The 15,766-nt window shown below is 44.7% G+C and overlaps 1 protein-coding gene across 10 annotated transcripts in view; it reads right to left on the reverse strand.

The window, feature by feature from the left end:
* The window catches only part of EP400 (E1A binding protein p400), a 118,148-nt gene extending 103,332 nt beyond the window's left edge, over positions 1-14,816 (reverse strand). For 6 of the 10 annotated variants that reach the window (XM_063084923.1, XM_063084931.1, XM_063084921.1 and 3 more), the window contains exons 1-5: positions 14,738-14,816; positions 8,985-9,073; positions 8,078-8,130; positions 4,036-5,380; positions 2,333-2,443 (exon numbers count right to left, since the gene is read on the reverse strand). In XM_063084923.1, the coding sequence (XP_062940993.1) occupies positions 2,333-2,443; positions 4,036-5,346 (1,422 nt within the window). In that variant the 5' untranslated portion in view covers positions 5,347-5,380; positions 8,078-8,130; positions 8,985-9,073; positions 14,738-14,816. The remainder of the gene's footprint in view (positions 1-2,332; positions 2,444-4,035; positions 5,381-8,077; positions 8,131-8,984; positions 9,074-14,737) is intronic. The other 4 variants (XM_063084913.1, XM_063084934.1, XM_063084910.1 and 1 more) reach the window with 2 other exon arrangements.
* Positions 14,817-15,766: the final 950 nt, after the last annotated feature.

A 15,766-nucleotide genomic window follows, 5' to 3' on the forward strand; every position in this document is an offset into this window, starting at 1 on the left:
CCTTCCAAAGGGTGAAAAGACAAAGTAGGCTGCATTTTACAGTGGGGTACCAGTCGACAATGAGAACTACCGATAAATGCAGCAAAGTGGATGAATCTCAAATGCACTACGCTCAATGAGCCAAGCCAGACTGGAAAGGCAACACACACTGTGATTTCATTTATACATCATTCTGGAAAAGGCAAAATCACAGAAATAGAAAACAAAGGTTAAGGGAAGGGTGAGGGTTTGCCTATGACCAGGTAGCGAGAGGGAACTTTTTGGGAGCTGACAGACTGTTTTGTTTCTTGGCTGTGGTGGTGGTGGTGGTTACACATCTCTACGGATCTGTCAAAACTCATAGAACAGAACAAAAAAGAGTGAATTTTACTGAATGCAAATTAATTTAAATAAGCAAATGCAAACAAATACTGATAGTGACATATTATAACCCACTGATTAAAATAAGCATCCATATATTAATGAATATAAAAATTGAGGAAAAAAGGAAAGCTCATCATTACAGTAGATGCCAACTAACAAATGCAGAAGGAACAATGGACTTAGGTATCTTTACTGTAATAATTGATTCACACAAGACTCATCAATTGATGCTGGAATTAGTGGGTAAAAATTTAATGAAATACAGGATATTTACATAGTTCAAAGCATCTTCCCCAAATTACTCATCATTTACAAAAGGAAAAGTAAGAAACTTCCCACTGCACAAGCCTGGTGGACACCACCTATATGTTGTGTTTGTGTTGCTATAACAGAGTACCTGAGACTGGGTAATTTATAAAGAAAAGAGGTTTATTTACCTAACAATTCTGGGATAGCTGCATCGGGCACAGACCTCAGGCTGCTTCTACCCATGACAGAAAAAGGCAGGTCAGGCAGCTGGTGTAGGATCACATGGTGAGAGGAAAGCAAGAGAGACAGAGGGAGGTGCCACGCTCCTTTAAAAAACCACCTCTGGTGGGAACTAACAGAGTAAGAACTCACTACCTCCCCAAGGAAGGGCATTAATCTATTCATGAGGGATCCACCCCCATGACCCAAACAGCTCCCAACACTGCCAAATTGGGAATCAGACTTCAACATGAGACTTGGGGGGCAGGCAACATATCCACAATATTTCACCACCTTAACCATATCACCAGTTATGGGACAAAGTAACCCCATGGCCTCCTGGTATGACACACTGAGATGCACACACCACCACTTCTGTGGTATTCTTCTTAAAAATACATGACCCAAATGTGACATAAGGGAACATCGGATAATCCCATACTGAAGAACATTCTACAAAATAAATGGTCTGCACTCTTCGAAAATGTCAAGGTCATGAAAGTCTGAGAAACCAGCCCAGAGAGGCATGACAACTAAACACAGTGGGTGATCCCAGACTGGGGGAATAAACTTTAAAAGGCATCACTGGGACAAGAGACAAAATTTGAATATGAATTGAGGATTAGATAATGGTATGGTATTACTATAAGATGTTCTGATTTTGATTCTTGTGCTATGAATAGGTAAGAACCCCTCACCTAAGATATGTTGAAGTATTTAGGAATAAAGTGGTACAATATGATGAAAGAGAATAAAATAAAGCAAATGGTTGGTGAATTTGGGTAAAGGGTATAATGGGAGTTTTTGTATAATTATTACAACTTTTACGTATGTTTAAAATTACACCAAAATTAAAAATAACAATAAAAAAATCGCCAAGGATGAAAGTGCTTTTAGAACCCAGCACAATTTATTCCAAAACTACTAGAATTTGACCTGTATTTTAAAATTATTTACATCACTGACGTAACACTGGGTGATTCTCAAAAAATTGAAAGTAATCAGTTTGCATTCACTTCACATCCATCTAGAAGCCTATGATCCGGATGATTTCAGAGGTATATGTCACCTCAGTATTTCTCTAGCTATGGAAATACCAAGTTATCATCTGCTTAAATATTTCTTTTTCTTGTTCTGTTTTGCACTGTTCTCAAAATACAGATAAAAGACACAAGAAAGAACCAACATTTAAAACACAGCACACAAGAATCCTGAGCATACATTCAACAGGACTTTAAGTACTTGATGACATGCATACTAAAAGCTACTATGGCATTACAGGTACATGAAAAAAAAAAATGCAGTAAGATTTGTGTTGTCATTTACTCATGCAATTTAATTTTATAATTTTATATGCAAGAAGACTTTTTTACTTTTTAAAAATAAGGAATGGGCTCTGGAAAAATAATGCTGAAGAGCAAATAAGTAAATTGAACGTTAAAATATCTGGATGAAGGATAAGTTTGGGATGAGGCTACATCTTAGAACCATCGAAAAGTACCTGAAGTGGCTGCTGCTGGGATGGAAAAGCAGCAGAAACACTTGGAGGAAGCTGGGTTGCTATAGCAACAGGAGTACCAGTCTGCCCATCCTTTCCTGTCACAACCTTTACCTGAGAGGAAATATTTTGAGAAAAAAAGGCAACATAATTTTTAAGACTGCTCAAAATTTTGTTAGCGTTTTACTGCTGATAGCTCACTGATGTTTGGTGTTTAAAACTGGGATGTTTTTGCACAAGATCCTGTAAAAGGACAATGAACTGGCAGATTTATAACATAATAACCTAACTCAACTGCAAATCTTGCAGGAATTCCAATTTAAGTCACAAGTGCAATATCCTAAGATTCTGCAACTTCAAAGCTTAAAAATGGGAATGGCAGACAAACTTTAAGTAACAAAGTCCTAAAAACTTCACAGGCAATTTTCACAATAACCACTCTGTTACCTACTATACATAGGGTCAGAATGGCAAAGGTCTGTTTCAGCAGGAAGTTATAAAAAGGGATTTTTCTTTTAAGCACAGATAAGGGGGACTGAGCTTACAGACAACATTGGTATACAAACATAAAGAGAACTGGATTTCACTATTTCATGGCAATAGAAGTGAAATCCTCAAAATGATCATAAAAACCTTTCGAAAAACAAAAAGGTCCATCCTGGAAAGGGTGTTAAAGAAAACACAAAATGGCAAAGCCACACAGATACATCCATAAATATCAATGAGGACTGCTTGAGCAAAGAGACTAGCTTTTGTTCACCAAAAGCTGATTTCTTTGCAGAAGAGCTGACAAAGATTTTAATTATTTTAGCTATATCATAAAACAAAATAACCTCCACCGACATACTCGTAGTGTACACTACACAACACAGAGGCACAGAATACAGTGCATTACAGTACAATTCACTATCACCCTGGTTTTTAGTAAGCACAAATAAAAGGATCTTAGGAATCACTGCGGTACTGAGAAATCTCAATTAGGGATTTATTATGCACCCCCCTTCCAGGCATCCAAAAAGTATACTGTCTAAAAAAGATTTTACCTTAAATACCACTCAACAGGTATTTGCAAAAGTGTGAATTTAAAATATGACCCCAAATCTAAGGCTACATCTAAAACGCAAAAAAAAGCTCAAACATAGTTTTTGCCATATAACTATATTTCAATCATGAAGTTAAAAATAAATATCTAATAATTTATAATTATGGCTGACATATTATAAAAAGCTGGTGATCTAAATCCCTTGTTTAAAAACCATGTTGACAGTGATTTTAAGAATAAACCTATATGAGTAAAACATGAAACTTGGAAAACAAGCCGAGGTGCTAAGCTTCACACCTCTGGCTTCAGCAGCACTTTCTCTGCCTGCAGCAGCAGGGCTGGCAACAGCTGTCAGTGTCAGCCAATGACCACACATCCAGGTCGTGCCAGCTGAGTTCTCCAAACCTGAGATGAAGCCCTGGTTCTCAATGAATGAGCATTAATCACAGCACCATTCTGCATCTTTCTCCCAACACAATGCTGTACTGGAATAGCCTTTCCTTTCCAAGAAGAAAAAAAGCAAAATACATTCTTCAATTTTACTCATGGATCAAATCCTTATGAAACCAAAATCTCAGAAAAATCCCAGGCCCAGTTATTTTTCAATTTACTGTTCCACAGACTCTTATCAGGTCTTCTACATTATTAAACTACTGTTTCTTACCTCATCATTGATAACCTCAGATTTTTCTTCCTCCTCTTCCTCCTCCTCCTCCTCTTCTTCCTCAAGATCCAAATCATTCTGCCTAAGATATGCTTGCAATGGGGCATAATGTTTCTTCTTGAAAGCTAAGAAGTCCATCATATTCCCCTGAAGGTGCTGCAAGAAGAACAGCTCAATCAGGTACTCCTTGAAGACCTCCCTCAGTGCCTCCATCTCCTTGTAGTGATAGTCCAAGCACTGCTTTCTCATCTGCGCCGTCTCCTGGGAAGCTGGGGGGATCGTCTCCAACTTCCTGGGAGCCTTCTTCACTCCTGCACACCCCGCAGATGGGAGGGGAAGGCTGGAAAGGCCTAGGGGCATGGGCGTCCTGGAAGGGCTGGTGGGTGGGGGTGGGGATGTCATCCCAAATGCCGAAGAACCCCCAACCCCAGGGAGTAACACACCCGAAGTCCTCTCGAACCCCAGGGGCCTGGTCAGTGGCGGCCCCTGCAGCACCTGCTGCTGCTGGATCAGCTGGCCCTGGATGATGCTGCTGATCTGGGGGGGCAAACTCGCTGTGGCGATGTGGCTCGGGCTGGCCAGAGGCTGCAGGCTGGCCCCGCCCGTGGCTGCAGGGCTCTGGGGTCCCAGATGGTGGATGGTGCCTCCAGGCTGCGTGTGAGGTTGTGATAGTCTGCGTTCTCGGACTGTGATGGGAGTCCCCGCATGCTGGAGCTGAACCTGGGCTCCCTGAGCAATCTGAGTGAGTCCTGAGCTCTCCTGAAACAAGCTGATCTGTCGGACGAGCACACTGGCATCCACAAACCCTCCGGTGGGGCTGCCACTACAGATGCCCAGCCCAGGCCCGGGGGTGCCAGCACGCACACTCTGCAGGGCCTGCCCTGGCCCAGGGCTGGGCTGCGTGGGGCTTTGAGTCTGGACTTGTTGGGACAGGGGCGAAGTAACCTGGATGTATGATGGAGACCCATGCTCAAACCGCCTCGGCTGAGCACTGAACTGGAAACCTGGAGAGGTGGGGCTGGGGAGTGGCAGAGGGGCCAGCGTGATCTGCTGGTTTCCTCCCACGACAGAGCCAACGTTCTGCAGGGTGATGTTCACATTCTGTCCAGCCACAGGACTCCGGCTCATCAGCTGCTGTATCTGGTAACCGGGGGACTGGGGTGCAGATGGGCTCACTGAGGGAGCGAAGGGTGTGGCAGGGGACTGGGGCAGGGCTGGGTGGGCCTGCTGTTCCTCTCCTTCGCTGCCGGCGAAGGACCTGGGCCTCTGCAGCTGATGCTGGACGTTCTGAGAGCTGCTGCCATGGTGCATTATCACCTCCCTTTTTATCCAATGTAATGTTCTCCTTAAAAAATCGAAATTTAAATCAAGTTACTTGAAGGCAGATATAATCATTTGATTACCACTGAGTATGATTACCACATAACCACACTGAAAATATACTCTGAAGATCTATTCCCCTGGAATCTGATTCAAACAACAGTGCATTGTATTAACTCACATCAAGCCATGCAGAGAGACAACAGTGGAGACCACCTCCTTCAGCAGAGATGGTATGCTCTGTCAGTACATGTCATGAATTTATATAGAATTTACAGAACTTATGAATATAGTATAGAAAAGTGTCCTTTGTAGTCACTGCTATGCCCAGGGCCCAGGACATGGCCTGGCAGAAGCGGGCTGGTGATCCAAACCAGTTACATGGAACATTAACTAGCATCACTGAGGACGACAGCTAACCTGTATGGAGAAAGTGCAAAACTGCCCGTGCCCCAGATCCGCACGGCTACCCCATGAGGTGGGCACTGTTCCTGCCCCATTTGAGGGGACTAAGCTACAGGGAGGACTGTGAGCTGCTCTGACCCTGCCTCCAGCTCCCTCTGCAGCAGAACCTCCACCCGCCTCCCACTTGCAGGGCCTACAGTACCTGTAGCCAGACAAAGGCATGCAGCGCCATCACCAGAGAAGAACATCCAACACTCAGCAGCCCATTCTGACCAACTTCAAGCCACCTCTACTGCGGACACTCCCCTATTAAGTCCAGTTCAAAAACACTGAGCCCAGCTCCACCTCAGAGCCTGTGCTAGCTGCAGGAGAGCAGAGACAGCCAAGAAAAGACAGTACCTGCCCTGAGGGGGTGTACAGCCTATTCCGGGAGCTAAGCTAAATCACGAAAAGAAGTCGTGAGGAAAAAGCAGCAAACAGCCTCAGACCTCAATCCTCTCTATAAGCACATGCAAAGAGCAGAAGCTTCAAGAAGTCTCAGGGCTGGCCAGTTAGCTCAGTTGGTTAGAGCACAGTGTTGTAACACCAAGGTCAAGGATTCAGAAACCCATACCAGCCAGCCCCCAAACAAAAAAAAGAAAGAAAAAAGGAAGAGGTCTCAAAGGAGAGAAGGGAACACCAGGGCCTGGCTCACTCTGGGGGAGTCCCCTTCAGGAGGTCTACAAACTCTCTGGGAGGTTGTACCACAGACTCACACCCTAAAAAGTGCTTGGTGCAAGCAACTAGAAACAGTGGCAGGAGAGTGGAAGGGACCCACTGAGGACAGCTGGCTCTCAGCACCCACTGAGGGCAATTCTGAGATGCGACAGGGTCAGACCCAGGCTACACACTCAAACGTCAGGGGCGGGAGCTGAAAGTAAACGAGGACCCCCACTGCAGCCACCTGGGTCCTGTGTGCTCCCTGCTATGGCTGAGTCACCGACACAGAAACATCTTTCTCCCCAAACAGAAACAATGGTGCAAATGCAATGACCCACAGCAGCTGGTGTCTAGCTCAGTGCCAGGGCTGCAAAAGGAGAGGTGGGACGATGTCCCCCATTAAAGGGGCAGCTGCTGCTTGGTCCCAGCTGATTTCTGCCATAAAGGAGCATAAACCCCATTCAAGTTTTCAAGAGAAGCAGATGGAAAAAAACTGAATCTTGATGGCATAACTTGGCACTGAGCCAGTAGGTGTGAAGCCACCACCCCAACATTCCAGTTCCCACTGAGTCCCACTGTGGAAGCCAGTCTGACCTGGGTTGCTTCCCTAGTTTTCTAAAATCCTATCTGACACCCCCAACTCCCCTGACTTCTTGAGGTTCCTTCCACCCCAAGCCTGGCTAGACAGTGATCAAAGAGCTTCTTCTTGCTCCCTCCAAGACAAATGGGAGCACTTTTCATCTTAAGAGCATCACTGGTTATCTCTATGAGAAAAACGACAAGAGAAAAAAAATCATGACCCTATATAAGTTACAAAAAAACTTACAGGGCACTTACAGTCCCAGTTCCCTTGCAGAAATGCACGTATGCATGAAATCAAAAGCTACAGAATTTCTGAATGCACAAGTATATTCCCAGCAAACATAAAAAGTAAATGCACATTTAAACTAGCAGGAGAAGGGAGTGTTCTGATTAGATGGTGGTCTCTGAAGATGGAGTCAGAAGGCAGTGGCCAAGCCACAGCAGATATCTTAAGCGGGAGGGAGGGGGGACGACAACGACACATCCTTAATATTCCCGCTTAAGGTAACTTTGATATTCCAGAGAAGATTAGCCTTAATTACAACCCATGAGCACACACACCCAGTAGAGAGCCTAGAAGAGTGAGTGACGCACTGTGGGGCACAAGGTGGGGGGCCTTAGGTACATTCATTACTTTTAAAACAAGCTTTTGTTCCTGATCTTTTTAAACAAGCATTATGAATGGATATTAGCGTGGACCTGGCACAAAAACAGAATTAACACACAAAGGTTATATTTAGGATTATTCCCTTAGAATATATTCCCAGAATGTCAAAGATGATCAATAAAAGAGAACAAAGAGCCACAAAGAAACTCTTTCATATATAATAATTCATAAAACCAGGGGGAAGGTAAGAATTAGGAACAAAAAGTTATGAGAACAGATTGATACAGGGAGAAATTCAACCTAAACTCTCATCACAAGTCATAGATCAAAATGAATTAAGCATTTTTACAAGCTAACTTTCCAAGTTTTATGTTAAATGTAAAAAAAATCAAAACATAGAAAAATTTGAACACAAAACTGAATACTTACTAAGTCTCTGAAGGGAATTCAATTTCCTAAACTTAAAAATAATAGAGTTGTATCTGAAAAGATAGAAGAATTTGAAGACACACAATATTAAAATGTTTAAGACTCAAAAATCATCAAAGTTTAAAACCAAAAGTCTTGGAACGAATATTTGAAGTAATCACAACAGAAGACTACTACAAGTACTATAAAAAGCCCTCATACAAATCAATAAGAAAAACACTAAAATCTCAATACACAAATGACTTCAAGACAAGAAAAGACAGTTCATAAAGGGAGAAAAACATCTACTTAACCAACTTACAGGAAAATGTCCAATCTTGCTACTAATAAAAGTAACACAGACTAAAATAAATATTTCCCCAGATCTACTTAGCCAAGACATTAAATAAGACAACTGGTACTCTACTAACACTGCTAAAGGGAATTTGGGAAGCAATTTGAAAAGATGTAGAAAGATTTCAAAAGGGTTCATAAGCAAAACATTACCTAGCAAGAGACTACAGATAGCAGTAGGAAAGTGGAGGGGACCCATTACACCCCATAACCTTTGACCTAGTAATCCTACTTATAGAAATCTATCCTAAGGAAAGTAACCTACCAATTTTAAAAATTGTGCATGAAAAATAATCATTGTAGAGTAATATGACAAAAGCAAAAAGTGTAACCAGAAATTCCCAACGCTGAAGTTCTAGATAGAGAATATGTAATAAAAAGAGAAGAGTGTTCAGATATATTAACTGAAAAAAAGCAGGATACAAATATACAACATAATCACTACTATTTTAAAAATATAAATAAAAAGATGATCCACAGAAACATACCGAAATATTAATACTGACCTTCACCTGATGAACAGACACAACAAACTGTGGTACAGCCATACAATGAACAGGAGCTACGGACATACCCCACACAGACGAATCTCAGGTGCAAGATGCCACGCAAAGGAAGCCAGACTCAAGGACTATGATCTGTGTGCGTCACTGACATGACTTTCTGGAAAAAGCAAAACCATGGGGACAGAGATTAAATCAGAACTTGACATGGGCAGACTAGAAAGATGCATGAGGGAATTGGGGTGAAGAACTGTATAGATTGATTTGTGATGTTGGTACAAGACTTAATGTATTTGTCAAAAAATTAACATAACTATACACCAAAAAGTGTTAACCTTTACTATGTGGAAATTATACCTCAATTTTTTAATTTTATTTTTTATTTTTATTTTTTAAAGATGACTGGTAAGGGGATCTTAACCCTTGACTTGGTGTTGTTAGCACCACGCTCTCCCAAGTGAGCTAACCGGCCATCCCTATATAATAGGGATCCGAACCCGTGGCCTTGATGTTATCAGCACCGCAGTCTACCGAGTGAACCACAGGCTGGCCCCTACCTCAATTTTTTTAAAAAATGGTCCCTATCCTCAGTGAGTTATAGTCAAGCTAGACAAACAATCAACTACAATGTAAAGAAACTGTTTATCTAAAACAGTGTTTCCACAGGCTGGCCAGTTAGCTATTGGTTAGAGCAGCATGGTACCGATAACACCAAGGTCACAGTTCGAATCCCCACACCAGCCAGCCAACAACAACAAAAAAAATGGGGTAAGAAACTAGGTGGTGGGTGTACGTGTTCACTGTAAAAGTCTTTCAATCTCTGTGTATCTTTGAAATTTTTCACAATAAAACATTACAGGAAAAAGCACTTTCTATATAAGATTGTAATACCAGATGTCATGTAACAAATAAGAAGCTATTAACAAAAGACCTATATGCTAAACAAATGCTCATTCTTCTCCTTCCCCAAGACAGATTATGAACTTCTGTACCAGTTCCTGTAATTAGTTCCAAATGATACAAACTCAGTTAAATTGAATCTGAAATTGTACAGGTTTATCACAATATGTGTTATAACAGAGAACACTGGTGTGGAGGGGTGCTAAGTGGGTCAGCAGGAAAGCCAGAACTCAAGGTCTCCCAAGTCCCTTCTAATTTAATAGGCTATGGTTCCAAGAGCTTTAAATCTTGGCAGTGATGGAGGGTCCTTAACCTTATGGACCAAAGCCTCCTATACTAAATCACGTGGGATATATTTCAGCTGAAGAGAGAAGCTCAAGAAAAATAGAAGTGCTCCATCAAGCACCAACTAGTAGCTACAAATCCCCAATTCATCATTCTACTGCTATTTCTCAATGTTTTTTTTTTCATTGCCCCCCTAAGGAACATTTTTAGCAGTTTTTCTCCTAAACACACCCCCCTGAAATTTTAATACCACAGCTATACTGTATATCTGTTTCCTTTGGGAAACCACAAACCACTTCAATATCTAATTTTTTTCACCCCTTTACTAAGAACCAATTTTTACCTCCTTGTTGGAGATATTGCACTCATCAGAAAGCCATGTTCTGATGTTGAGAAGGAAAGCTGGAAAAATGAATAACAGACTGGTTTGTTCTGGGGAGGAGGTCAAGAGCAAAGAGGAATTCCAATGTCCTCTGTATATTTCTGTACTCTTTGTCCTCCCATGTGACTTATTCAAGTACTGCTTGTATTAACAGCAAAGGCTGGCAAACAAAGAACACATGGAAACAACCCACATGTCTGTCGATGGGTGAATAGATAAACAAACTGTGGTGCATCCACACCACGGAATACTACTAAGCAATAATAAAGGAACAAAATACCAGTACATGCAACAACTTGGATGAGTCTCAAGGGCATCAGGCTCAGTGAAAGATGCCAGACTCAAAGGTTCCACCATCCGGAAAAGACAGAAACATAGGACCACAGGTCAGCAGTTGCCAAGGGCCAGAGGGAGGAGTTAACTACAGAGTGGCAGCATGAGGGAATTTTGAGGGGTAAAGGAACTGTTTTGTATCCAGAGGGTGATGTGATTACATATTTGTCAAAATTCACAGAACTCTACACTAAAGAAGTGAACCCTACTATGTATAAATTTTTAAAAAGCTAAATGAGATGGCAAAGTGATGTGCAAAGACCCTGCCTTCCACTCAGAAAATAAATGATTTTAAATTTTATTTCTACAACAATGCACCAAAACGAGATAAAAATTTCCACTGACTAGAAAGAAAGCAGAAGCCACAGAGGGTGGCAGGGCTGAGATCACAGGCCCCAAAGATGCCGGGTCCGGAAGAAAACACTAAGACCCAGGATTTCACCTCCTCAAGGCAATGGGACACAGTCCCTGTATATGTGGCTGCAAAGCAGGCCAAGCTAGCTTCCCACATGAAGCCAAGTACAGAGTCATGGTTCCCCCACCTAAAGAAGAGGCTAATGGCTCCACCAGCCTGCCACAGCCAGCCACTTGCCACACAGCAGGTTCACCCTAGCAACCAAGTAGACAAGCACACACTGTCCCAAGAAGAGGAACGGTCTGTGCAGCCTCAGTGGGAATAAGATGACCTGTTTCTAGTTGTGGACCCCAACAGCTGAACCGGGACAGAGAGGAAAAGATTAATGCCCATGCAAGATAAGCCCTAAAACATTAAGAGGTGAGGGAACAGGGGGAGAAAACAGGAGAATCTACATGCAAGGAGAACCAGAATGAGGGACAAGCCTTGTTGAAGGTCCGCGTGAAGAGACACCATGCTGCCTGTGGATGCCAAAATTCACACAGCCATCCCTGGGCACAAAGAGAACACAAGGCTCAGTCACTAAATCCTTCCTTGAACAGCCTCAAAAACTTCCACCTTTAACTTGGCTCAAGACGCTCCTTTTCTTTCATCTCTACCTACGAAAATCAGAGATCTACAGGAGACCTCACCTACTCAAAGAGCCAAATTCCATCCTCTAACTCACTGGCATATTAAGCCTATACTACAGCATCAACTTTAACTATTAATTACATCTGTATGCCTAGGTCCCTACCAACTCCCCTGCTTTAGAAAAGAATTTTTTCATTAATTTACTTAGCCAACAAATATTTATTGAGCACGTACTATGTCAGGCACTATTTGACACACCAGGGATACAAAAGTGAACAAAACATACAGTAATTCCTTTTCCACAATTTCACTTTCTGCGGTTTCAGGTACCCAAGGTCAACCGTGGTCCAAAAATATTAAACAGAAAATTCCAGAAGTAAATAACTCATAAATTTTAAATTCTGAGTAGCGTGATGAAATTTTGCACTGTCCCCCCACTCCATCCCGACCAGGGACATGAGTCATCCCTTTGTCCAGAGCATCCACAACGTATATGCTGACCACTAGTCAGTCACTTAGAAGCCACCTCAATTAACAGATCAACTATAGCAGTATACAGTACTGTGCTCAAGTAACCCTTAGTTTACTTAATAATACTTTACCAATAATAATTATTATTTTGTTGTTAATCTCTTACTGTGCCTAATTTATAAGTTAAACTTTATCATAGATACATATGTATAGGAAAAAAACACAGTACATATAGAATTCAGTATGACCTATGGTTTCAGGCATACACTGGGGTTCACGGGACATATCCCTTTGGATAACGGGGGACTACAGCAGAGGGAGAAGTCAGGCAAAAACCACAGCAGTGCATGCACATAACAAGCTCAGTGGAAAAAATTTAAGCAGGATGAAGGGAGGGAGCTATTGAGTGCAGGTGGGCAAAAGCAACCAGGGAGGCCTCTCTGCAGAGCAGACTTCTGGGAGAGAATTCATGGGGTGAGAGCCAGACCCATGGCTACAAGTGACCCAAGGTTCCAGACAAAAGCGAGGTGTGCCTGAGCTGGGGTGGCTGGAAAAAGGGGACAAGGAGTGGGGTGCCGGGACAGGAGATCACAGAGGAAGAACGGGCCTGGTCACCAATGGCTTCGCAAACTGCCTTCAGGACTTTGGCTTTTTTTCCGAGGCAGACGAGAAAATGTGGAAGATTTTGAGCAGAGCAGTACCTCATTTCTGATTTCCATCTTAAAAACATCACCCAATGCTGTGTTCAGAATAAACCACAGAGCAGTCAGATCTGAGAGTTACTTGGAAAGTGCTGACAGACCAGATGTAGGATGTGAAAGAAACACGTAGTTCATTACGAGGAGTTCTGGCCAGAGCAACTAAAAGAATGGAGCTGGCTTTGACTGAGATGGAACTGAGTAGAGGTGGTGGTTTGGGATGGGAAGACCCAGCCAGGAGATGTACATGCAGGATATATCGATGCACACGGTCCTGACAGAGGGTGCTACGACCTGGGACTTACAGACCAGAGAGGATGTCTGAGGACCACCAAGGCATTACTGTACCAACAGGTACAGGAGATGAGGAGGAACCGGCAAGAAGACTGGGGACAGCAGCCAGTGAGATGAAGGAAAAATAGACAGAGTGGTGCCTCGTGGTGGGGGGTCTGGATTTTAAAGGAAGCAATGAGCAGCCGGACCAGGTGGACACCGGTAACCCCAAAAGGAGCCGTTTCAATGGAAAGGTGGGGACCAAAAGCTTAACCAAAGTTGGTTCAAGAAAAAAGGCGAAGAGAAAACGGTGCCAGGGACTACACACAATCCTTTCTGATCCTGGTATAAAAGGAAGTAAGACCTCAAAAGGGCAGCTGCAGAGGGTGTAGAATAGAGGAAGAGTTTGCAAGTTGGTGGGAAGACTGAAAAGAAGACAAACTGAAGACGAGGTTAAAGACCTTGAGTAGGCAGAAAGTGAGTCCAACCAAGAGGTTAAACAAATAACGCTTCACAAATACAACAGCACCAACAAATGTCAGTGTAGAGGTTTCAATGGCATGTGCTCATGCTAACTGTACGTTTTTAAACCACATAAAATCACATCATATAATCCCAATTGCTTAAAAAAAATTACATGGCTAGAACAAGAGGCCATAAGGAAACCGTTAATTGTGCTTATCTCTGGATAGTAGAATGATTTAGATATCTTAAAATACGGTTTTGTTATTTTTTTCAGCCATTCAGAGTTCGTGTGTGCATACCACATAAAAATTACAAAAATCGTTTCACTCCAAACATATCCTTTAAACACATCAGAAGATACAAATAAACAGAATAACACTCACCTACACTCGCAGGGATAGGCCCTAAAACATTCTGATACGTAGTTTCCCCTCGGATAAGGTGGCATGTAAGCAGAGGCCTGGGGGAAGGGCGCTCCGGGCAGGGGGAACGGCACGCACAAGGGTCCGGAGGGGGCACGAGTGGAACCCGCTGACGCGGGCGGCAGCAGGCTCAGGCGCCGACTCTGCTCGCTCTGCACCTGCCCTGCCGCGAAGGGTGCCGGCGTGGAGTCGCAGAAGACAAGCCGCCGGGAGGGAACCCGTCGCAGCCGCCCTCGCCAAGCACTGGGGCTGGCACCCGGGCCCGTCACACCGCAGCCCGTGTGCGCGGCAGGAAGCCTCCCACGGACGGCCGGACGCGGCGGCGACTCTCGCGTTGCGAAGGCACCGGTCAATGAAAGGCCCAACAAACCGACACCCACACACAGCACAGCAGAAGAAAAGTGCGACAACCGCGCGGGGCGAGCCGACAGCTGGAGGTCGCCCGCCCCGGCCCCGCGTCCCTGCCGAGCCCCACGTCCCAGCCCGCGCACAAAGCGGCCCCGCGGCCTGGTCCCGACGCGCTCCGGACCGGCGAGGCGGGCGGGCCGCGGCGGGGAAGCGGGGCCTGCGCCGTCACCCCCCGCACCCCCGCACCGCCTCCACTCACCCTGGGCTCGGGCCGCGCACCGGCCGCGTCGGAAGGCGGGAGGCTTGAGGCGGCGCCGCAGCCGCTCGGCACATCCGGGGCCACGGGCTGAGGAAACGGCGGCGCAGCCGCTACGGCAAGCCGGCAGGGACGCATGCCGTCGACCGCCGCTGCGCGTTCGCGGCCGCGCGAGGGCGCCGGAGAACTAAGGAGCGTGGGACACCGCCGGGGCCGGAGACGTGGAGACGGCGCGGGCTAATGGAGGAGCCGGGGTGGACTCCGGGCGTCCAGGCTGAGGAGAGCGCGTTGCGTGGGAAGCGCACGTCGAGCGAAGAGAGGAGGCCGGCTGCGAGGCTGGAAGCGCTCCTCCGGTGGGAGGCCGGCCCGGAAGGCACCGCGGAGGACGGCCGCGGGGAACAGGAGGTGGTGTCCGGGCGTCTGGAGGAACGCAGACCTTGGCGAGGGCCCTTAGAGCCCAGCAGAGTGGGCCCGACTGGCCTCCTTGGGCTGTGAAGTGAAGAGCGGGTGATAAATGGGGAGATGGAGCCAATGAAGTCGTCTTTCTCAGCAACAACTTGGCTTTTGAGCAAAGAGTGCTGGAAATTGCATGTCAACCTGTGAAAGAATGAAGCTGGACCACTAACCCCGTGCGAAAATTATCTCAAAGTGGATCAGAGACCTGAATGTAAGTGCGAAAACTAGAAAACACTTAAAGAAGACATAGGTGTAAATCTTCACTACCTTGGATGAGGAAAGGGTTTCTAAGATATAATATCAAAAACACAAGTAACAAAAGAAAAATACATGCGTTGCACGTCATCAAAATTAAAAACTTTTTTAGGGCTGGCCCGTGGCTCACTTGGGAGAGTGCGGTGCTGGTAACACCAAGGCCACGGGTTCGGATCTCTATATAGGGATGGTCGGTTTGCTCACTTGGGAGAACGTGGTGCTGACGACACCAAGTCAGGGGTTAAGATCCCCTTACCATTTATCTTTTAAAAAAAATTTTTTTTTTAACTTTTGTGCTGCAAATGACACCATTAAAAGAAG

This window comes from Cynocephalus volans, chromosome 2 (assembly GCF_027409185.1).
Source record: "Cynocephalus volans isolate mCynVol1 chromosome 2, mCynVol1.pri, whole genome shotgun sequence".
NCBI classification, from domain to species: domain Eukaryota; kingdom Metazoa; phylum Chordata; class Mammalia; order Dermoptera; family Cynocephalidae; genus Cynocephalus; species Cynocephalus volans.